General features: G+C 41.1%; 8 protein-coding genes across 8 annotated transcripts; 4 read left to right on the top strand and 4 right to left on the bottom strand.

Moving 5' to 3' along the window:
- Positions 1-703: 703 nt before the first annotated feature.
- On the bottom strand, positions 704-2,005 carry EAE97_007865 (uncharacterized protein; the record flags this gene model as incomplete). The annotated part of the gene is made up of 5 exons (XM_038878379.1): positions 704-861; positions 928-1,136; positions 1,250-1,558; positions 1,825-1,898; positions 1,968-2,005. The coding sequence occupies 5 exons, from the start codon at positions 2,003-2,005 to the stop codon at positions 712-714; spliced, it is 780 nt and encodes a 259-aa protein (XP_038730629.1). The 3' UTR covers positions 704-711.
- Positions 2,006-4,150: 2,145 nt separating this feature from the next.
- EAE97_007866 (uncharacterized protein) lies at positions 4,151-5,386 on the top strand (the record flags this gene model as incomplete). The annotated part of the gene is made up of 1 exon (XM_038878380.1): positions 4,151-5,386. One exon carries the CDS (start codon positions 4,151-4,153, stop codon positions 5,384-5,386), a length of 1,236 nt encoding a protein of 411 aa, XP_038730630.1.
- Positions 5,387-7,529: 2,143 nt separating this feature from the next.
- Positions 7,530-10,434, bottom strand: EAE97_007867 (uncharacterized protein). The gene is made up of 4 exons (XM_038878381.1): positions 9,378-10,434; positions 9,067-9,289; positions 8,655-8,969; positions 7,530-8,603 (listed from the first exon to the last, which is right to left on the bottom strand). The coding sequence occupies exons 2-4, from the start codon at positions 9,230-9,232 to the stop codon at positions 8,002-8,004; spliced, it is 1,083 nt and encodes a 360-aa protein (XP_038730631.1). The 5' UTR covers positions 9,233-9,289; positions 9,378-10,434; the 3' UTR covers positions 7,530-8,001.
- Positions 10,435-12,027: 1,593 nt separating this feature from the next.
- EAE97_007868 (uncharacterized protein) lies at positions 12,028-13,969 on the top strand (the record flags this gene model as incomplete). The annotated part of the gene is made up of 2 exons (XM_038878382.1): positions 12,028-12,294; positions 12,545-13,969. 2 exons carry the CDS (start codon positions 12,028-12,030, stop codon positions 13,967-13,969), a joined length of 1,692 nt encoding a protein of 563 aa, XP_038730632.1.
- Positions 13,970-16,771: 2,802 nt separating this feature from the next.
- On the bottom strand, positions 16,772-18,376 carry EAE97_007869 (uncharacterized protein). Its single transcript, XM_038878383.1, has 2 exons — positions 18,066-18,376; positions 16,772-17,933 (listed from the first exon to the last, which is right to left on the bottom strand). Exons 1-2 carry the CDS (start codon positions 18,298-18,300, stop codon positions 17,401-17,403), a joined length of 768 nt encoding a protein of 255 aa, XP_038730633.1. The 5' UTR covers positions 18,301-18,376; the 3' UTR covers positions 16,772-17,400.
- Positions 18,377-18,713: 337 nt separating this feature from the next.
- EAE97_007870 (uncharacterized protein) lies at positions 18,714-19,682 on the top strand (the record flags this gene model as incomplete). Its single annotated transcript, XM_038878384.1, has 2 exons — positions 18,714-18,817; positions 18,917-19,682. 2 exons carry the CDS (start codon positions 18,714-18,716, stop codon positions 19,680-19,682), a joined length of 870 nt encoding a protein of 289 aa, XP_038730634.1.
- Positions 19,683-19,787: 105 nt separating this feature from the next.
- Positions 19,788-20,758, bottom strand: EAE97_007871 (uncharacterized protein; the record flags this gene model as incomplete). The annotated part of the gene is made up of 2 exons (XM_038878385.1): positions 19,788-19,835; positions 19,889-20,758. 2 exons carry the CDS (start codon positions 20,756-20,758, stop codon positions 19,788-19,790), a joined length of 918 nt encoding a protein of 305 aa, XP_038730635.1.
- Positions 20,759-21,180: 422 nt separating this feature from the next.
- Positions 21,181-21,882, top strand: EAE97_007872 (uncharacterized protein; the record flags this gene model as incomplete). Its single annotated transcript, XM_038878386.1, has 1 exon — positions 21,181-21,882. The coding sequence occupies one exon, from the start codon at positions 21,181-21,183 to the stop codon at positions 21,880-21,882; it is 702 nt and encodes a 233-aa protein (XP_038730636.1).
- Positions 21,883-22,185: the final 303 nt, after the last annotated feature.

Genomic DNA, 22,185 nt, shown 5'->3' on the forward strand with positions numbered 1-22,185 from the left:
CACGGAAAGCACTGTAGATGATTGAAGGTGAGAATCAGTAATTTCCAAGGTTGCCTTTGGCGGTAGTTTGTCGTACTATCTGCGGCCACTTGCGCAAGTGAATGTTATACAGCCTACGAGAAAACTATGGTGCCGGCGTTTTGACGGAAGGTATTTATGTGGCGTAGGATCTCTTCACTAGAGTAGATCATACAGTGATATGATAGTATAACTAAATTGTTGTATAAGAATCAGTCAGGCAATGATCTCTTTGACATGCGGGAGGGAGGGGATGGCTACCACTAGTTCCTTTGCTGTGGCTTTAATTCAACTTCTATTTCCGATTTCTATGTACAAGTCTCTTCACTAAGCTAAACAACTGTGTTATAATGTAATGTAATATGAATCTTCTATTGGTATCAGGCAATGAGCCTTTCGATCCCAAAGGAGGGGGTCACAAGCGCTCTAAATCAAAATGTGTAAAGCATAAACGGATTGAGATCAATGGTTGAGCCTTGTGGAGAATTGTTTGTATTTCTTGCAAGTAAATTTGAATGAAGATAGAGCAAGCTACATATTCCGACACCCACTAACTTTACAGTATACAGCAAATGAAGCAAGTGAATATAATTGAAGTTGGCACCGCGACCACACTCATCTGTACGAGGCTGAGCTTATCTCTGACTTTCCATCTGATATCTATTGTCTCAATCAATCTTGTACTCGATGCTCCTACTCTGAATCGCACAGGTTGCATCCCATCATCGCAGATCCCATAACCAGATTCAAGATGTCAAGTCCTTCCATCTTATCATCTCCTGGATGAGAGCAATCTATGAACGGAACTGCACATAATTTGTGTCCTTTGTGTGCCTGACCAGCCTGTATGGTGAACATAGATAGTCAGCTCGACAACTCGTCCAAGATGAAAGACTAGCTGATACTTACAGGGTGTACGTGAAAGTGACAGGGGCAGAGTTTAGATCTATGAAGCATGCTAAAACTTTCATTCGAGTTCCATGGTTCCGCAACTTCCTTTGAACGTCGACCCATCAGATGGAAATATCTGGAGACCCATCTAAGCATGCCTTGGAAGTATCCAGGAAGAACGATACAGTTTGTCATCACTTCTTGGCGAAGCTTAGTGCAACCACGATCTATATTGGTACGATATTAGTGGTCGTGCAGATTGATGTGATCTATTGGCATGAGAAGAGAAAAGAAGTCCGAACACCAGGGGAAAAAATTAGGAAAAGTGGATTGTGCTTACCCATATGCATAACTGTGCTTGCAACACAAAATTCTCGCAGGGTAGAATCCAACTTTGTCTCTTGCCAAATTTGGGCCGCAAGACCGGGGCCGAAGACAGCACCAAACTCAGGATAACCATCTTGAATAGCATCGATAGTTCGATTCATCAAGTTCTGGATTTCCCATCTTTCGGCAAGTGAGTATAAGCTGACCAGAGTTTTGAGGCTTCCATTAAACTCTGTGAGGAGCTCTAACTTGAGACGACCAATTTCTACTCGGGATGGTTGGCTTTTGATGTATATCTTGGTTCGAGGCTTTTGAACAGTTCCTGTTGAAGATTCTTGTAAGTGATATACGAATTGAATGATTTTCAAACGGTGTGCTTGCGATAGGAATAGAACATACCGTTGTAAGCCCAGTCAACAAAAAGTTTAAAGACTTTGGGATCCTCATCATTGAGGAAGATCAATCATTGTTTTCCAGCCATGGTGTCGAATAGTTTGTTGGAATCAAAGTAAGTGGTACACTGTTGAAGTATGGTTTTGTGAACAGTGAAGGTTTGACGCTACAAGTCGACCAGAACAGGTAACATACTGAGAGATGAAACAGGGATATATACCGAGTTACCAATACCAACATTGACAGACAAAGTCTCATTGCCTAAGTTTCTGCGTACGTCAACTCATATCCTACAATGCTCAAGTAGAAAGCAACTGATTATAGAGATAACGACCTACTTGAGAAACTTGTTAGGCTTAAGACAATGGCAAGACATGTTGAATTGAGATATAATAGCGTTGAAAGTGTATATCGTATGCTGATATTATGGAATATGCTCTCGAGTACCACAAAAAACGAGCCTCGAAAGTGAAAGGTATGTATCGAAGAGATTCTGAGAAATACGGTCTGTATCTTACTCAATTTGACGCCCAGGTCTATATTATGCGACAATGTCAACGAGAAATTCTGATGATAGTCACAAGATTGATTGGAGAAAGAAAGAAAGAAAGAAAGAAGTGGATGGGGAGAAGAGAAGATGTGAATTGGGTGCGAAAGCAAACGAAGTGAAAGTGTTTGAAGAAACGCAAAATGCTGTCACGTGTATTAGGCAGCATTCAAGACTTGAAGCATAAGCGAGGATAAAGGACACAACAATATGACTTAAGGAAGGAGCGATGGACTACCGAGTACTCACTAGTTACTTACTGTGTTTGGAGTAGATTTTCTGCATAATTCATCTTATTGGTGATCATCGTCGTAGAGACTTCGTCAATCAAACTACAGATGTGAGTACTAGGTATATCTCGGATGGAAACATGCTAGGTGCCTTCTATTCCAATCTTATGGATCAAGCATATGAGACATCTAGTAAGCCTGTCTTGAGTCTGTATAGAACTATCTAACTCATCAGCAGCATTCATCAGCAATATTTATCAGCAATACTCATCGAGAGTCATTGCGCTTGAAGGAGAAGAGACGCCGTCTCAGTTGAGACCAAGCTCCATCCAGGTTTCGAACGGTGTCTGAATTTGCTATTATTGATGCTTCGAAGTCGACACAAAGAGTTGGTAAAATAGTATGACATGGGTGACGGTCTCACAATCCTCGCTATTCTCGGTAGGCTTCGTCGATCTGAGATGTGGCTCGCCGCATAGAAGACTTCGAGTATTGATCCATTCATCGAGTAATTCGACTGATTGATGATGGCCGTCGAGAAGGGACATCTAAATCTCCGGCTCATATTGATCTACAATGATCTTATCCTTGAATATTTCGAATTGCTCAATGAATAACTTTCTCCGCACCAAACATTCTTTTCCAGCCGGTCAAGGTGATGATATAAAGCCCGTTATCATGATTAAGATACTTCCAGTAATCAGCGTTGTGTATAGTAGATTTTCGCTCTGCTCGCTCATGAATTGATTCTGGGAAGGTATACATCCCCTGGACATGTTGCACTTTCTTGGAGAAGGAGGAAGATTGTGATACGAATGTTTCTGGACTATCGCCATTGATAGGGGATCACGTACAAAGCTAAACTGGATGGGTGACGAAAGTCACTAACTCTCACATTTCCCCTTCCTTATTTTAAAAGCCGCAGCGGGAAAAGCCTAAGTCAAAACCTGCCGAAACGACTCTCGGTTCATGGTAATCTAACTTCGTACCAAATGGACAGACAGCTTGGTAGTTGACCCCACGTAAAGGTCCATATCCTTCAATACTACTTCCCGAAGCCCATTCCAAGCCCGACAAGAAGAGGTACAAACGTTCCGAAATGATAGCTAGTCCTTGCTCACCCAAGAATTGAATAATAGTTTGTTCTGAATACCATAAGATTACTTACTTACTTGCTTACTCTAAGAACCTGCGGATATCAGTCTACGCTGGAATCACGTTGGTTACCTTGTAGCTGACTACCTCACGCGATAGCCCTCAGGAAATGATTTCTTTACTTCACCAATCACAGCTCCTTTACTCTCTATACAACGAATCGAAAGATTCTCTCGAAGAAAATCAACTGTTCACACCCTTTCTCACAATACAAATCGTGACCGCCTTTATTGTGCTCAACTTCGATACCGAGGTACACGTAGCACATATTTTGTTTCGTACATACCTAGGTTCAATTAGACAGATCTTTGCCGCTCCTGGAGAGGTTAATTCTGCCGAAATATAGCTGAAACAGGCTTAGCCTGTCAATTTGTAGGTGGATTCTTCTCGTTTCGGGCGACCCCCCATCTATCATCCATCAAATTTCAACCTTGAACCTTGAAATCAAATGTTAACGAAACTCAGAAAGACCACAGCATCACCCTCACTTTTCCGCACCTTATCACAAACACACAAGAGTCTAAGCATCAAGATAAAAAAATCTCATTCAAAGACGCACAGTCAGTTCCGGCCTCTTGAATATCAAGAAATGTATCCCCGAGTTCGGACATTTGATACACGCCGATTGTTCTCCGACGGCACTCCAGTGACTCCCAAGAATATTGTCCACTATGATAAATACAGTGGAATGTCCTACCTGGAATATCCTGGAGCCGATTTTCTGTATCACGAATCCGAAGTTTGCTCCCCAACAGCATTAGTGGTAGCCATTGATGGTGCTTGTCCTGGCAATGGAACTACACGGGCTGAAAAATCCTCCTTTGGCGTGTTTTTTGGTCCAGACTCGCCTCTTAATACTTATGATACTATTACTCGACCATCTGGAGAAAAACATACGAATAATTATTCAGAGTTGATGGCCATGCTTCATGCACTCGAGCTCCTTAAACATCATAGCAGATTACGAAAATGGATCTCCGAACACCCCATGCCAGTCCACCACTTGCTTAAAGTAGACGTAATCATCATTACGGATTCCAAGTTCGTACATGACTGTCTTACCTTGTGGCTTCCGACCTGGTTGGAGAACGGGTTCAGGACAATTGAGGGGAGACCTGTGGTAAATCAAGATCTCATTTTACGCATTCATCACATGATCAAGCTACTTTCAGAGGATCTCAATATCCAACTCTGGCATGTCAAAAGAGAGCATAATCGAGACGCGGATGAACTGGCTAATCGGGCACTTCGTACGCAACCTACACACCAGGCACAATACATTGCTTCATCCAGCCTTCAACACTTCAGATCTGGGATTATCCATCGTGCTCCTCGAATAATGCATTTGGCGAATGAGATCGGGATTTTTTCTCAAAAGAACTGCATGGAGATGCATTTGGGAGAAATAATTATGTCCATGGTAATGGCTGGAAAAGATCGTGGAGCAAACTTCGAGACTCTCTTTGGACCCGAATACAGAAGTGATAATTTGTACGTTATGTATCGAAAACTCAGCCGTACAGTTCTTTATCTTTCTCTAGATGAGCCTGGCCACCATTTTTATCCTGATAATTTTATCTGGACAGCTAGGAGTACAGCGAGGTATCAACTTGTAGGCAAAAATCCTCGACCCTTTAACATATACGAGGCGAGAAAGCTACGAAAATGGTGTATTGACAATCGATTATTCTCGGATGGGAAACGTCTCACTTCGCTGCTAGACCTTATACATAGGACTCGATTAGAATTCGGCCTTGATGTCAGTCTCGGAAGTTTTATTTTACACCATTGGGTGGAGTCCCATCATCTCAGTGATCTCATCTGATACCTAGATTGCCGGATTCTTTTTTCTTCAACAGAACTCCACAATTATCTGTTTTCTTGCTTCGATACATTTCGACATGACTCTTCACTTTTCGAGCTATGGTTTCTTGCTAGGACGCCAGTATCACATAGCCCAGGAAACAAAATCGATACCGTGCCACCATCTTTTGAATTTTCGTTCCCAACTTAGACAATGATACCATGGGTACCTTCCCTGCCTAAACCAACTCTCTACTTGTTATACTATCCCACAGTATTCAGGCCACACGATTCACCCAACAAGCGTACATCGCGGCTTTCGCTCCGAAAGACAAAAGATAATGAGGAGAGATGAACTCAAAGTCCAATCTCCAATCTCTACGCACAGAGAGAGAATAGCACATACCACCCTACCATTTTACATCTTTCCAGCAATCGAAATCCGACAAAAATATACGTATCCTGAACAATCTATTCGAGCATTCGAAAAAATCATCGCGTCGAAATTTTTCTCAAAGGTCTTCCTACAGTAGAAGGGTGTTGTGAATAAGTCAGATAATATGGTTATATAGCGTATATGCTGTATTGATCTCAAACAATCACAATTCATCTCCTCATCCTCTTTTTATCCTACGGAGCCTTGATAAATCCAACGACCGAAGATATCTTGTATATACACAATTATCTTCCCATATCTCACTCCTTCCCTCAATTTGCCACCTTATTCCCTATCACCCCACCCTATCACTTCCGCCTTCATCTCCCCTCTATTTCCCACATCAAATCACATCTCATCCTCATCTTCTCCGCCCCTCTTCTTCCATAAAATTTCCCCCGATAAACTCCAAATCACCACCCCTCCCCAACTTATACAATACCCCTCTCTTTTCTCCTTTACCTTCCCCTTCCAAAATTCCTCGCCATTGCTAAATCTTTACACGTATCACATACCCAGTTTTCCAGTCTTGCGATTTCAATAAACACAAACACAAAAACATACACCAAACCAAAACCAAACCAAACCAAACCATTTCATTTCATATCACATAAACCCCTTCTTTCTATCTATCCCTCTAAGCATTCCAAAGCAGATAGATATAGCGGACCAGAGATGAAATGAGAGGAGGGGAAGGAAGGGACGAATAGTAGGCGTGCTTTTGGAGATTTGATAATTTGGAGTTCATACCTATTATCAACAAAACTTTAATAGTTTTTCAACTCTGAACAATCAATAATCGGTAATCGGTAATCAAGAATCACTACCCAATACTCAATACTCAATAATAAAACATCCCCGAAATCTAAAATCTAAATTCTAATCTTTCGTTTAGATGATGATTCCGATCCAATCCATTCACCCACCTCCCCTCTAATCTCCTCAAAGTAAATCCAATCCAATCAAATCATCCTCAATCCACTATATAATCGGAGATGAACATGTCAGTTCCACCCCCCTATACCAGACTGATACTCAGCTACATAAATATCTCCAGGAAGAAAAAAAAAGTCCAGAAACCGAATATACTTATATATATATATATACATAAAAATGGGCAATCCCCATAACCATTATACCATTATACCCTCTTTTAACACTATATCTTCATCCCGCCCGTATCGATCATGTAATATGTGATGATTAATTATCCATACTCGTATGTATGTTGTTCGACAAATCTCAAATCCCACCATATAAACACATAAACACATACATCAAACAATCCACTACCCACTACCCACCACCCAATTTACAATTAACAAACTCAATAACCTCAACAAATCCATATACTACATACCACATAGAAAAACAAATCCCCCTTATACCTCTCTCTCTCTCTCTCTCTCTCTCTCTCTCTCTCTCTCTCTCTCTCTCTCTCTCTCTCGCACACACACACAAACAAACTCTCTCTCTCCACCCCAACCTCTATACAATGATATTCCCACTGAGCTCTTTCTCTTCTACTACTTATCCAAACCATTCAAACCGAGATGATCTACTGAAAATCAATCAATCATCCCAATCCCATCCAAATTCCACAGTTCACGACGCACACATACCAAATCACAATATGAGACTAAGATTCGAATATTCAGATTCCCATGACTATGGCTCGAAATACGCGTTGTGGGTGTAGGGTAAGCCTCATACATGTACGTCCGAAAAGAAATGTAAATTTCCCGCACTTGTCCTTTCCGGCGAATACACAAAATATCCCTCAATACTTATTTCCCCAACCATACCTTCTATAGCGGATACGTATAAAGTAGCAGTGTCAATGAAAAAAATAAGGGTGTCTCATAATTATTATCTAACCCATGTTCCCAACCATCTATGTCAAACTCCATTAAACATTATTCCCACCCGCACGAAATCCTATCTTCTATGGTATCCGTTGCTACGACTACAGTCCGATGATCGTAGCTATCACTGCTCGAATATGACCAGAAGGTTCGAGTGATCGGAGAAGTTGATTGCATCTCGATTTTCGAATTGTCTTCGGACATTCAGAGCTCTTGATTATCAGACTGCAGGCAATATTGGAAATCAACTTCATGAATATGGAATTCCCAACTCATTGAAACTTCTCACCAGAGACTTTCTCCAGCCCGGTGGCATCAGAAGTGTTTCCACATAACTCAAATCCTTCTTGACAACAGACACTCGTCAATGGGTTGTTTCAGTTCCTTCTTTTCTTCACCACAATACCACCCCTCATCAACCAATTCCTGTTCTTTCTTCCTCCACGAAGAATATTTACTAGCCGATTTATAGTCAAGATCTCCCAAACGAGCTTCTATAACCTGTGAATTCTTATTCATACGAATGTACAAAGAACAATCTCTGAGGGTCATCGCCACGCAAAGTTCATGCGATGCTTTTTCCGACTTCAACGATCCCTTACGATCATACTCTGTTTGGAGATCGCGAAGCCGTTTTAATAAAGGATCTTCGTGGATCCATTGTGCAAGTGATTGAACGGCAGGTGATTCAGGAGTTTTGTGTAATATATGTGAAGCGGATGCCTCATAGTTTGCGAACTTTAACTTTGGGTCATCATCCGTAAGTTTGAGTGGACAAAGATATGATTGAAGATCAGTATTTTTTCTTTCTTCTCCCAAAGCGATCCGACGTGCGTGAAGGGCACAAGTACGACATCTTATGGCTTTAGGTGGCATTTCATGGGATGGAGAGAGCCATTTTGGTTTAAATTCTACGACAGTTTCTTGTAATGATTTCCCTGCGAACTTATTAATACACGCGGCGACAAAAGAGAAAACTGTCAACGTACTTGGTGTCATATCTGTTACCAGAAGACCATAATCGTCTTTCGCTAAGAAAGTACCACTTTGTGCTCTTGAACGATAAAATTTCCCTTTTGGTGGTGGGGCGAGATGATTTGAGGGAGATGTACCACCGGGGTTATCAAAACGTCTGAGATCGGTATTCAATCCAGGAATTACATTGAGATGACCAATGTAGACCAATTCTTGAGTGACTAATTGTTCTGGTTTGAATAGGGGTAAGATATATCCGAGCCATTGCTGATGTGAATCTGCAGTTGGGGCTGTAGTGGGAACATCTTTCCGAAGACGTAATAATTTTCCTGGAGAAACTTAGGACCATGGTGATAGTATAGCATAAAAGCATGAAGATGTATTGTTTCATGCAATTTGTAGCAAAGGAGATTTAGAAAAAATTACCAGAGAGATGTTCTAATTCTTGATGATCCTTGTCCAGTTCGGCAATGTCTTGTGATCCTGGACCAACCGTGATTTGATATATAACATTTGCAGCCCCTTCTGCAAGAACTTTGATACTGATATGACTGTTGGGGAGATGATAAGGTTGAATTGATAAAGTATTCATTATTATTTATTGTATTTATATCAAATTGATTTGAATGGAAAATCGGGGAAAAGATGACTGAGAAATGAGTGAGGAATGAGTGGAACAACTGAAGAATAGAAACCGGATTGGGTCTTATGAAATAATTGGAACGAATGAAACTTACTAAGTAATGCGTCATATCAGGGTTCTTTCGTTCACCGTAATCCAAATTTAGCTTAAGCGCAAATGACGCTTGGACTTTTAGTGGTGGAGGGAAAGACAAGCTGAGTCAAGAAGTTGGGATGAAGTGGGAGGTATGAATGTATTGGAGAAAAGATGATAGCCTATAGGGAATGGAAACGTGGAAGGAATTTCAGTAAGAGAATTCGACGGAGATGAAGATGGAATCAAAAAAGGGTGAAAATACAGCTAGAGGTGCAGTAATAATATTGCCAAGCAGCGGTGATATAAAACTTTGTAGGTATTGAATCGAACTATATTGAGAATCTGTACTTGAAGGCTGTACGATATCAAGGCCCGCAGAATAACATTGAGACTCTCGAATTGAGCTCCATCATTCCCCATGGATCAAGTGTAATCTCGACTAGACTAGAGACCAAGGAAAGAAGTGAGATTGAATGAGATGGTTGGCGACTATGATGCCGAGTAAACATGGAATGCTATCATCATATTCACATATGGAAGCTTGACGTGTGAGTGAGACTTATGAAATCATAGGTCTGGTATCACTGAAGAAGATGGGGTGAAGAAGATGTCTCTTCCACTTTGTTCCCATGTTTCTGCCGGCACCGCCCTTCAACGGGATAGAGACCTCGGCGTTGTTGATGTTGTGATTTGAAACAGAGATCAGTGATAGGGTAGTGTGTATTGTATTCATGCTGCAAATTACGTAGTCGCACTTCATAACTTCTTCGCAAATCACCATGTGCCCCCGAGGCTGGCGACAATTGAAGGAATGACCTTGAAGCAAAATGAGAAGAATGCTGCATGAAGAGAGATGTTGGGCTAGGGTTTCTATAGAACTTTCTATGTGATTGAATAACCATGCTCGTTTGAAGAGTACTGGGAGGTGAGAAGATGAAGAGAGGCGGAGGTGCGGAGTATAAGATGGACTACATCACACTCAGATCTCTCGACTGAGAGGCTCTATGTAATGAATGACAAGTGACTTTACATTCTGTGTAGATTGTTTTGAGCACTTTTTGATATCCAGATGTAAAAAACAAAAACATTGTTACCAATTCATCTCACGTACCGAGGATTGAAGAAAGTGTTGATGATCAGACGTAGTAAGACAGATGCTGATCAATGTTTAAGGTTGTAATAAAAGTCCGAAGTCAATCACACATAACCTTACATGGAACGAAAGGAACTGGGGGGATACGTGGAAGAGAGTGAATATTAAGTATGCATGATCAATTAATTATGCAAGGAAATTAATATGCCCTGGACAGGTGGTGGTGAACATCGGATAAATGATTAGAATCCGTAACGATGATTTTCCGGGATGGGGATCGAAATTATAGAAATTATAGAAATTATAGAAATTATAGAAATTATAGAAATTATAGAGATTATGATCCAATTTCCGGGAAGTTCCTTGTTGGTTTTTAAATAGAAATTTCTTTTCTTTTTTCCTTTTTTTCTATTTACGAGGTGACGGGAGGGGTTCGGGAGGCCGAGGAGAGAGAAATCCGAGGGAAATCAATGGTTCTGGGTCTCACATTATTAATCCATGGGAATGAGTGGTCAGAGCACATTTGAGTCTGTGAGTTAAATTGTGAAGTGTGAATCAAGTGAAGTGAAGTGAAGTGAAGTGAAGTGAAGTGAAGTGAAGTGAAGTGAAGTGAAGTGAGGGGAAAGAAATGAATCAAAAAATATGATGACGAAAAGTTAATATTTTTGCTATTGTGATTATGGTCAATAGACCAATATTGAAGATCTACTAACTTATATGATATATGATATAATATATAATACATAATACCTATAACTATAACTATGATAGTATAGTATATAATATATAACACACAATTATTATGATCAGAAAGAAGAAACTACCACTACAACTACAACTACAACTACAACCACCAACAATAGGAATCTTATATTGATTCCTATTCCGAGTGAAGGACCGACCTATCTACCAGATACCTAGGTATGTCTCTATCGTATCAAATGCATTTCCGGGACATCGGATGAATGGCATTCACATATTCACATTCCATAGGTAGAAGAGGAGATAAACAGGGTTCATACGGTTGCAGGTTACAGGTTACAGGAAGCGAGCCATAAGAAAATCCAGCGAGGGAGAAATGCGGAATGAAAAATTTACTAAGAGACTGGGTTAAGCAAAGAGAAGAGGAGCTCCATTATCACTTTTTATATTCAGGAACCATATCTTGTCCCTCTCATATATATATATATATATATACACATACACACACACACACACACACAAAACAATAACATTGAATATCTATCTTCTTGTCAAGTTCATATTCATATTCATCTTCATATCATAAAATTCAATCCTTTCGTCCTCTTCTTCTTTCCCTCTTCATCAAAACTAAGAGGATTAGCATCAATCGTTACGTCACACGATCATCAATCCATCCATCAAAAAGTCTTTTTGCTCGCACGATCAAATCTATCAAAAATATCTGTCGAGGCGACTTCTCCTTCTATGAAGCTCCAGTCAGCTTAAAATCAATCAAGAACTTCATCGACATCGACATCGACCCATCCTTCCTCAAACGAACCTACTCTTGCGTAGGAACGTTTTGTTCGTCGACATCTAATGTTATATCAACATGGCTTTCAATTTTAACTGGTCGCCTCTCACGGCAGATGCGGAATTCTATCAAAGAGCTCAAGAGATGCTCACGGCAGCTCTCAATAAATCTCCCAAGCCTCCCATCATAAAAGATGATATTCTCGTCAACGAATTAAATTTGGGTTCGGTCCCGCCCGATTTGGAAATATTGGAGATTGGGGATTTGGCGGAAGATAGATTTAGGGGAATTTTCAAAATGTGCTATTCTGGAGACGCTTTCTTGACTTTGAAAACAAGAGTTCAGGTACGTTGATGGTCCTCTTTTTCCTCGCGGTCGCTATCGTCGTCGTCGTTACCTTTTACATTTCACCTCTTCCGCATAAACCCTTTATTCTCCCACTTTTGTTGGAACGTTTTATCGAACGATGAATGAGTTGTCATGGCAGAATTATCGACGCGCATAGAGGGGAATCGTCTTTGAATTTCACCACTTACCTTGCATATCGCATATGCTTGACATAAACCTATAATGCAGAGCTAATATATCCATACAGGCTAATCCGCTAAACAATCATTTGTTCTCGAAACCTTCATTCACCTCTCCACAACCCCTCGCGGCAGATGCGGGGCTCACCATCCCTTTACAAATTACTTTGTCCGATATCAAATTATCGGCTTTCATCATTGTGGTATTTTCAAAGTCCAAGGGATTAACCTTGGTTTTTCGAAATGATCCCCTCGAATCTCTCAAAGTCTCCTCTACCTTTGACTCGATACCGTTCATTAAGGATTATTTACAAAAGGAAATCGAGCAACAGTTGAGGACTTTAATGATGGATGAATTGCCTGCTATCATTCACAGATTGTCATTGAGATTATGGTGTCCAGAATATAGAGCAAAAGAAGACCAAGAAATGGCCGACGCGGCGAAGAAAGCTAAAGACGAGGTGGCAATAGATCCATTTGCAAGTCCACCACAAGATGCTGTCGATGCCCGTGGAAATGTTCTAGATGCGACTGAGATTTCCAATTTATCATTAGACGGTGGATCAGAGATTCACTCCTTGTTCTCACAAAAGAACTTACTTCGATTAGCCGCACTGACCAACTCTCATCGAACATTGTCACTCTTTACTCCTTCCATCCGAGACGCGGTATTTCGAGCATGGGCACCTTCTGAAAGAGGAGACTCGGCTGGAACTACCACACCAGCAACTCCATCTCTCCATAGGCCTCAATCATCTCTCGGAGGTCAAAGTACAACGTATACATTCTCAAACAGAAACTCTGATGATGGCCACGGTGGAATACCATCCAGACCATCGCTGGTCAATATGAATTCAGCCACAACAGGGTTAAGTCTTGGTGCCAATCGAGGTTCAAGATCACATCCTACGAGGAAGAAGAAGAATAGAGTGGTGAACTTGAGGAAACCCAAAACTACTGATAGTAGCGAGAGTGGCGAAAGCGAGACAGCTTCGACGACTACGGCACCCGAATCAACTGTTCCCTCTCGTATTCCCGAGGAGCCAGAAGACCTTCCAGTTACCCCACCATCCGGAAAGGTGCGATTCAATAGTATTGATCTTGGAGACTCACCTAAGAAACTTCAACCATCTCGTTCTATGACTCCTGAACAAGTCAAGATGGATCAAGTTCCAACACTCACTGTGGAACCTTCTACGCCAATCAACACGCAACAACAGAAGCGTCCCGTTTATAATCAATCAGCGTTCACTTCATACACTCCAGAAAAGTCAGCGACTACTCCACCACATACACCATTCTCATATCCACATGGACTCCACTTCTCGACAACCGAATCACCATCAGGAATTCTCGAACAAGCTTGGATTATGAAGATGGCTTCTGAACTTGCACGTCGTCAACATGACGACAAAGCCGCTCGTCAAGGGTTCTGGTCTACATCAAGCAATGGAGATGATGCTCCCCCAGCCTATGAACCAAAAGCCTTGTAATGTAGGCTATATTACATTCAATTCAACCCATGTATAACATCTCGACTCTTTCCTTTGTGTGTCACTTCACGGGAGTTTCATGGGAATCATTACGGACTTACGAACACTCCACTCTTTTGTGTTTTTGGAAGTACTTAATATTGATAAAAACTTTGGTGCTGCGATTTAGCGAGTTTTCTTTTTTGCTGGTCAAAAGATATGCTATACCTCATGGGAGGTTTGGCATAATTTGAATGTATGGATTTTGGGATATGATGGGTCAGGCAGGAAGGGGATGGTATATCAATATTCTGGGTGGTTTCGGTAGTAGGTACACAAAAGTTGGTTCTTGAGGATTGTTTCGTTGTGAGCGATTTGGTTGCTTGGGGATTGTTGAGTCCTGATTTTTAAATGATGTTTGTGTGGGTTGATGTGAAGAGGGGGGAAGTGGAAGTTGTTTCAAATTTTATATACACACAGGACTTTACGATTCCTTTCCTTGCAAGTCGTTTTGAGCGATACTTCTCGCCTACTAACGAATTTCTTTTGTCTTTGCCACCTTGAAGATACCTTTCTTGTTTTGGTGCCGATTGTATGATCATTTTAGAGGAGAAGTTTTTGGGGAGAAAGATTGGAGAGATGAGATAGATAGAGTACAATTATACCGAGATCTGATCTATATTCATTCGTTTTATGTGGTTGATAGCTGTAATTTTGTGAATGTTGAGTAATGATTAATACATCTCCCGTAAATCACCCTTCTTTCATTTGTTGTTGAATCGCTATCACTGAATACCTAAATTTCACGAGTAGGCGGTATATCAGATATCGAATGTATGGCATTGGATCGATTCAGGATATTAAATAAGCTGGAATATATACATGTCCATGGGTAGTGCGAAGATATAGAATTTTGGAATGTGGAAGGGGTTAGATAAATAAATAGATAGATAGATAGATAGATAGATAGATAGATAGATAGATAAATAGGTAGGTAGGTGTAGGTTTAGGTCTATTTAGGTAGGTATAGATATAGATAGATGTGTGTTCAAGATGGATGTATAAATAGATATGTACAGTGTAGGCAATAGTATTTCCCGTATTTCGTATACGGGTTAGTTTAGTGGTGCGTATCGAGTTTTTTTGAAATATGTATATGTGGTATAGAATTCATAAATATTATTGAAAGTATTCAATATCATTTAGTTATTTAATATTATTAGCAATATACTGAAATACTGGAATCCAATATAAAATATATATTCCTATCCAAATTAGATTAAAAATAAGGGATTTCTATTCAATTTGAAATAAGGAATAGAATTTTATTATTTAATTTGAATAGAAATATATACTTTATATTGGATTCTAGTATTTCAGTATATTACTAGTATTCTCTAGATATATGAATATGTACGAAAGTGGTATAGCCTCCTTTCTATATATATTAGCTGCAATATCAATATGCTAATACGCGCCACAGTTTCACTATAGTATACTATTGCCTACACTGGATATGTATCTGAATGTATATGGATGTATACATATATGGATGTATATGTATATAGGTATAGATAAATGTATAGGTATATGTTTATGTATATTTATATACGCTAAAAAACGTGGTATCTGTATATTTCTGATATTTCTGATTTTCTGGGAGGTGAGGTGAGGTGAGGTGAGTTCAGGAGTAAATGAGTGAGTGAGTGAGTGAGTGAGTGAATTGTTAGTGGGCTGGGTGAAGTGAGGCAGTGGGCTCATAAGCTGGTATATCAATATGATTGTGAGATGATGAACTAGTATACTAACGGGATTTTATGGTGATAAGTTGGCGTGCTAATCTACTTACTATTTGGCGGGTGAGTGGGTGAATAGACGAGTGAGTGAGTAGGGGAGTTGGGGAGTTGAGATGCTAAGAAGCTGGTGTGAGAGCTGGGGAGCTAGTATCGTATGCTAATTGATCGATGGATGGATTGGGGTTTGAGTTTATGTATTTGTATATGTATATATATGATGTATATATATGGTGATAAATGGTGCACGTTGAGATTGGCATACTATATTAACACACTTAACTTATTACTATACTATCAAGCGAGCAAGCCGAGAAAATAATCAACTCGCTGGTATTAAATTGGAACAGGTTAGTATATGAATAGATCTGCTGAATAGTTCTGCTAATATAATATGATATGATATGATACTATACTGTAAGCTGATGTCTGTAGGTATCTATAACTGAGCGAGAGAGTGAGCTAGTGAGTTCGTATACTAATAACCCACGCCACGAATGAGTTTGTGAGCTGAAACACTCGCATGGAAGGATGAGATGCAGTGTGTTGATGGATTGATATGACATGCTAATATGCTAGTGTGCTAGTATGCCATGGCAGTATACTATGAAGCTAGACGTCGCTTGTATGTTATTTATTCTACGAGTATCCTGGTCGAGTCGTGTCGAGTCAAAGCGTGACTTCGAGTTCCCGAACTTGAAGAGGTCTTTAATGCAATAATGAGTTGTGGCTTAGTGAGTGGAGTGGGTGAGCTAGTATGCTCGTGTGATGATATATAAATCAATGTATTAGTTGATTAGCTGGTGAGCTAGCGAGGTTAAACTATGAAACCGATGAATTCGAAATTCGTCTAAGCGAGGTTGAGCTGAGTACCTACCTACCTGGATAGTATTTCAAGATAGGATGTTTAGTGATCTGATGAGTGGTGGATAGATGGATGCGTAGTGGACTGGAGTAAGAGGAGGAGTATGTGTAGACGGAGAATTATAGGGGTAGACTTTGTATGAGATATAATAAAGGAGACAACAAGACATCGATGAAATTCATTTCTCTCACAAAATTCAATGTGCGCTTTTTAATCTCGAGTATCTATTTTACTCCCCCCAATTTCTTTCTTCTATGCCTGTAAATTGACATAAATCAGGATGTTATTCTGACATCTATCTCGAATATCCTTTCTGTCACTCATGCTTATTTTACAATCTCTCCTCTTCTTTAAATCCTTGAAAGACTTTAAGCATCAATTCCCAGGTTTTGATTCGCGTCCACTGATATCTTGATCGAACATGTGATAATGGCCTGTGAGCCCATTCTTCTAATCCAACACTTCCGCACTCAAAGTACGGTTCCAATTTCGCCAAAGTTCGGTCTCCTTTATCCCACTCACTTTTGAATATCATCCTTGTGACCTGTGCGCCATCCGGAATAGTGAGAAGTGTCTTCTGACTACTGAAGCCTCTGCAGTAATGCGCCGATCCTCCAAGTTTATGGATGTCCGAACAGGTTCGCAAAATTGCTTAACCCCTTGTGTATGTATGACTGGGCACTCATATCGACGTCCCCCAAATTCAATTGATGATTCGTAGAACCTGAGCACAATTGTGATTCTCATCCCTATCCCCATTTTCACTTCATCCCCATCATCAAAAATACACCGTCTCATAACTTTTCCAACTCTGCCTTTAATCTTTTCACTTCTTCCTCCTTCTCCCTTAATTCGTTCCTCAACTCCTCATTCTGCCTATCCACCGTTTTCTTCCCCTCCACCAACTTTTTTACTTCCGCCCTCTCTCCATCCTTACTAAATGGCTGTCCCGGTCTTTGTGTCATGGGTATGAAGACCGTTCTCTCCCCCACACTTCCCACCATCCCTCCCCTCATCGTCCTTGTCGCCTTTCCCTTGCCCCCATTATTTTTCTCCCTTGGTACGGGATTTGTCAAAACCTCATAGAATTGTTCATAAGGTTCATTGAAGACCATCTCATCGTATACCCAAGATCGCACCTCATTATCTCGGTCCTGGATAAATTGTAGTTGATCATCGCCATAAGGTTCGAGTACCAGTCGATGCCAGAAACTTTGGGCTTTTTCGTTGGCGATTGGATCGTAGTAGATTTTTATTTGAATATCAAAACCACCCCAGCCGGTCTCGGTTACTTGGAATGGATCGCCTGGCTTGACATTTTCGACTGCTAAAATCATGGAAAGATCGGTTAGCGTATGGTTGTAATGTAAACAGAAGAGTATCCAATTTACAATGGATAGTGACGAAAGCGCAAAGACTTTGCGCAAGTTGACAAACACAAGAACAAGAAAATACATACATCTCAGATGTTGCGGATAAGTATCGTGTAATTTGAACTGGACTTTGCGACACCAATACGTAATATCCACATCATCAACTCCCTTTACAAATACCGTCCATTGATGTGTATGTTCCTCTGGCGTTCCCTCTGGTTTTGGATATTTCGCACTGAACTTATGAGATGTGGTACCATATACAAAGGGTCTATAGATTGAGACGCCTTTGGTACGTTTTTGTGTATTCGGCGGTGCCATTATTATCGTAGATCAATAGATAAGTGACTGTGGTGATGTCGTTGGTGATGAGGGGCAGATTGAAAATAATCAATAAAGATTCAAAAGTCGCGATTCGGGATTGAAAGTCTCTAGGTCGTTCAATAATTAAGGTTTAAGCTAATCTAGTAGATACATCCCAGGCTTGACTAACCCTGGAAAGTACTAGATCATTAGTGGTCAGTGGTCAGTGGTCAGTGGTCAGTGTCAATGATTCATTCATACTGACGTCTACAAGAATACGATGGACGGACGGGCTTTAAAAGATCCGATGAGTACCAGGGTAGAAGGAATATCAAAAGATCGAGAATATAAATCATCAGCTGTTTTCCTCTTCATACCTTTCTTGAGTAATCTTCTATAAGAAATAACGGATCGACGTCAAATATTCAGATATGTCAGTCACCAAGAGAATAGTGGTTTGTGGTGGGAATGGATTTTTGGGTTCAAGAATTTGTAAATCAGCAGTTGCAAGGGGATGGGATGTTACCAGTATCAGGTGTGTTGAGAGCTCGAGTTCGCAGCTTCATTGCCCCTCTATCCCTTTCCATTCTCGCCAATCTCCTATGTTATAATACTAATGTGACTTCCAATTCAGTCGATCAGGTGAACCAACTTGGTCTTCAGTGTCATCTTCTTCCACACCACCCGCGTGGTCTCACAAAGTAACTTGGGAACGCGCCGATATTCTCAAACCATCTACCTACGCTCCTCTCCTCAAATCTGCAGACTTTGTCGTCCATTCTATGGGTATCCTTCTTGAAGCAGACTACAAAGGTGTCATATCTGGTCGCGAATCCCCCATTTCCGGACTCTCTCGCGCATTTTCTTCATCTAAAGCAGGTTCCCAAAATCCCTTGACTCGTCAACCAGGCGAGGACTTACATTCTCAAGAGAAGGACGGTCAAATAACCTACGAACTGATGAATCGAGATTCTGCCATTACACTCGCTTCTGAATCCTACAAAGAAAACGTTCCCGCATTTGCATATATAAGTGCAGCAGGCGGAGCACCAGTTTTACCTCAAAGATATATAGATACGAAGCGTGCCGCCGAAAGTACGATTGCCAGCGAGTTCCCACAGATGAGGAGTGTGTTTATTAGACCTGGTATGTTATATGATAGTTCGAGGAAGATTACTATGCCATTGGCTGCGGCGACAGGTTTGGGTGCTGTTTTCAATGGGCTCACGGGAGGAATATTTGGGGGAATCATGGGGGCTGCAGGCGTCAAACCGCTCAAGGCGGATGTGGTTGCTGAAGCCGTTGTGGAGGCTTTGAGTGAGGAAAGTGTCAAAGGTCCTGTTGAGGTCAAGGAGATTGAAGAATTGGCTGAGAAAGCTTGGAGAAAGGGGATGTTATAAATGAATAATAATCGGAAATTGCCCATTGTGGCTTTGTATTTGTATTTTAGACTATAGGGTGTTTTAACAACTCCGCAGAATCTATCCGCCCAATCCCTTATATAATTATATAGCTGTGCCACGCTCAAAACTATCTCTAACTTCTGCAGTGTACTAAACAGAATGTCAGCGAATGCAAAGGAAACGGGAGCGTAAAATGTGCTTACTTTGTTGTAAAACCTTGACAGCTTCTGGTTGAACTGCTTGTTCTTATCGTTGATATAAGTAACATCCCCATCCTCTCCATTTGCCGCATTCCTCGCCCTTTGTTTCTTCAACCTTGCCTCTTCCGCCTGTTGCAAATCCTTAACCAATCTATCCACAGCCGCCTTCTCTGGTTTGTGTTCTACAAACCCTATTGAATCAGCCGTACTATAGAAAGTTCCATCCTTATCGACAGCAACCAATTCTCCATCATCTGTCTCCACAATCTCAAGTCCTCCAGATGCAGCAGCTTTTTCTACAGCTGCCATCTTCTCCTTTTCATAAAAATCCATATCGGGCTTTAGGTCGCGGATTTGCCGTTTATAAACCTTTCGACTATCTTGTCGATAATCTTGGAATGCTTGATCATCTCGATGCGCCTCCTTTTTCTTAAGTCGTTTATCCCATCTTTCACTTTCTTCAATAGTCCAATCCCAAGCTCGTTTGCGCTCGAAATCTTCGCCAGCAGCTTCGGCGTCGGCTTTGAGGAGGTTGTGGGATGCGACCGCAGATTTACGGTTCAAGGATGTGAGGAGGTTGGGATCGGTGGCTAGACGTTGCGATTCAAGAGTAGCTTCTTTGAGGTTTGTTTGTGCGGAAGATTTGGCGCGGGCTTGAAGAGCTTTAAATCTTTCTTGTCGTTCTTTGGCTTTGGCGGCGGCATCTGAGGTAGAGGAGGATGTGGTTGACGGTGTGGGTTCGTTGGTTTTCTGGGGGATCGATTCTGATGGCGTCTCTGTTGGTTCTTCTGCGTTGGTGGCGGCATCGAGTGGTTGCACTTCTTCTGATGATTCAGCCGTCGCGCGGGTCTTTCTCTTCTTTGCTGGTGGCATTTTCAAGGTTTGTGATAAATTTGCGTTTTGAGGATCGCAAGGCGAGTGCTGAGGCTTTTTGGCGTTCTTGAAGTAATCGTAGAGACCCAATTCAATTCCGAGGTTTCAGTCGAGATGGATGTTTGCGGTTTGTCTAGGAATGATGGAATAAATTGTGGTTGTTGTCGTTGAGAAAAGAGCCTAGAGGCGAACGCTACTGAAATGGTTGTTTTGCTGACTAAGATATAGTCCCGTACTACTAACTAATGTTACCCCGGATTTACTAGAGCTAAGGCAAGTGGAGCTCTCGCTGTTAACATTGCGATTAGCCGTTAGCTTCCAATACGGAATATATAATCAGCTGTTTTTTATTAATTCGATCCATATCAAGACAAAACTTTGAAAGATTTACACACTCTCCGCGTCGTCTCGATATCTTAATCATGAATTGTCAACAAGTGACATTTTCATTATACCGGCGCACTATCAAGTCATCCAATTTCCCCGCAATCTCGAAATCCACTAAACGATTCAAAGGTTACAAAAGTGAAGAACCGCTGGTCCTACCGAGAGTAGTAATCGACCTCGATGCTCCTGATAATCCCGCCGTACGCGATTACGATGAAATAAAAGACAATGTCTTGACACCATTCCAACAACAAGTTGTCAGATCCACGGAGAAGGCCAAAACGAGACGTGCAAAACTAGTTCGCAAACAATTGGAACTGGGAGTTGAGGGATTTCCTCGCAAAGGTGGAAAGAAGAATCAACGAATTAGAGATCAATCTCTAGAACATGAGTTAGCATATAATCCAGATGCTTCTCCACCGACTGTCACGGCTATGGATCTTATGACATATGCGCTAATGGGGAATCCATTCATGGCTAAGGCTTCGAAAAAACCGCCTCATGTGAGAGATGTGCATATGGAAGGGTTATTTATGGCTCATAGTATTGATTTCAAGGATACGGCAAATATGACGATCAGGGCTTTGACGGAAGACTTTGATATCTCGACGGATGGGCAGGGTGGGGAGAATGTGGACACAGAAGGGAACCGAGAAATTGTGAGAAAAAGGAAAGAAAGAAATAGGATGGTAAAAACTTTCGAGGTAGAGATTGAGAAACAGAAGGTTGGGATGTAGTCTAGGGAGGACAGCTGAGGATAGAAGGGATCCTGGAAAAGAAGTGAAAGGTTACAATCCAGGCTATGAAAAGGTCGGAGAGGGAGCCAGATAACAACAAGCCCAGCTGCTACCAATCAAGAGCCAAAATAGTTTATAAGCTATTAAAGTCTCCGAACATGATTCCAATCGTCACAGAGTCCTTATCCGTAGACCAATGTTCATATTTGTAATGCCCCAACAGAGCTCAGTAAGTATTCACAAATATCTTGTTCCTCGAACTCGTGTCTAAATATTAGCCTAGACTTTGTTCTGGTCCTAAAA

The sequence above is a fragment of the Botrytis byssoidea genome, assembly GCF_014898295.1.
Source record: "Botrytis byssoidea strain MUCL 94 chromosome Unknown BBYS_016, whole genome shotgun sequence".
NCBI classification, from domain to species: domain Eukaryota; kingdom Fungi; phylum Ascomycota; class Leotiomycetes; order Helotiales; family Sclerotiniaceae; genus Botrytis; species Botrytis byssoidea.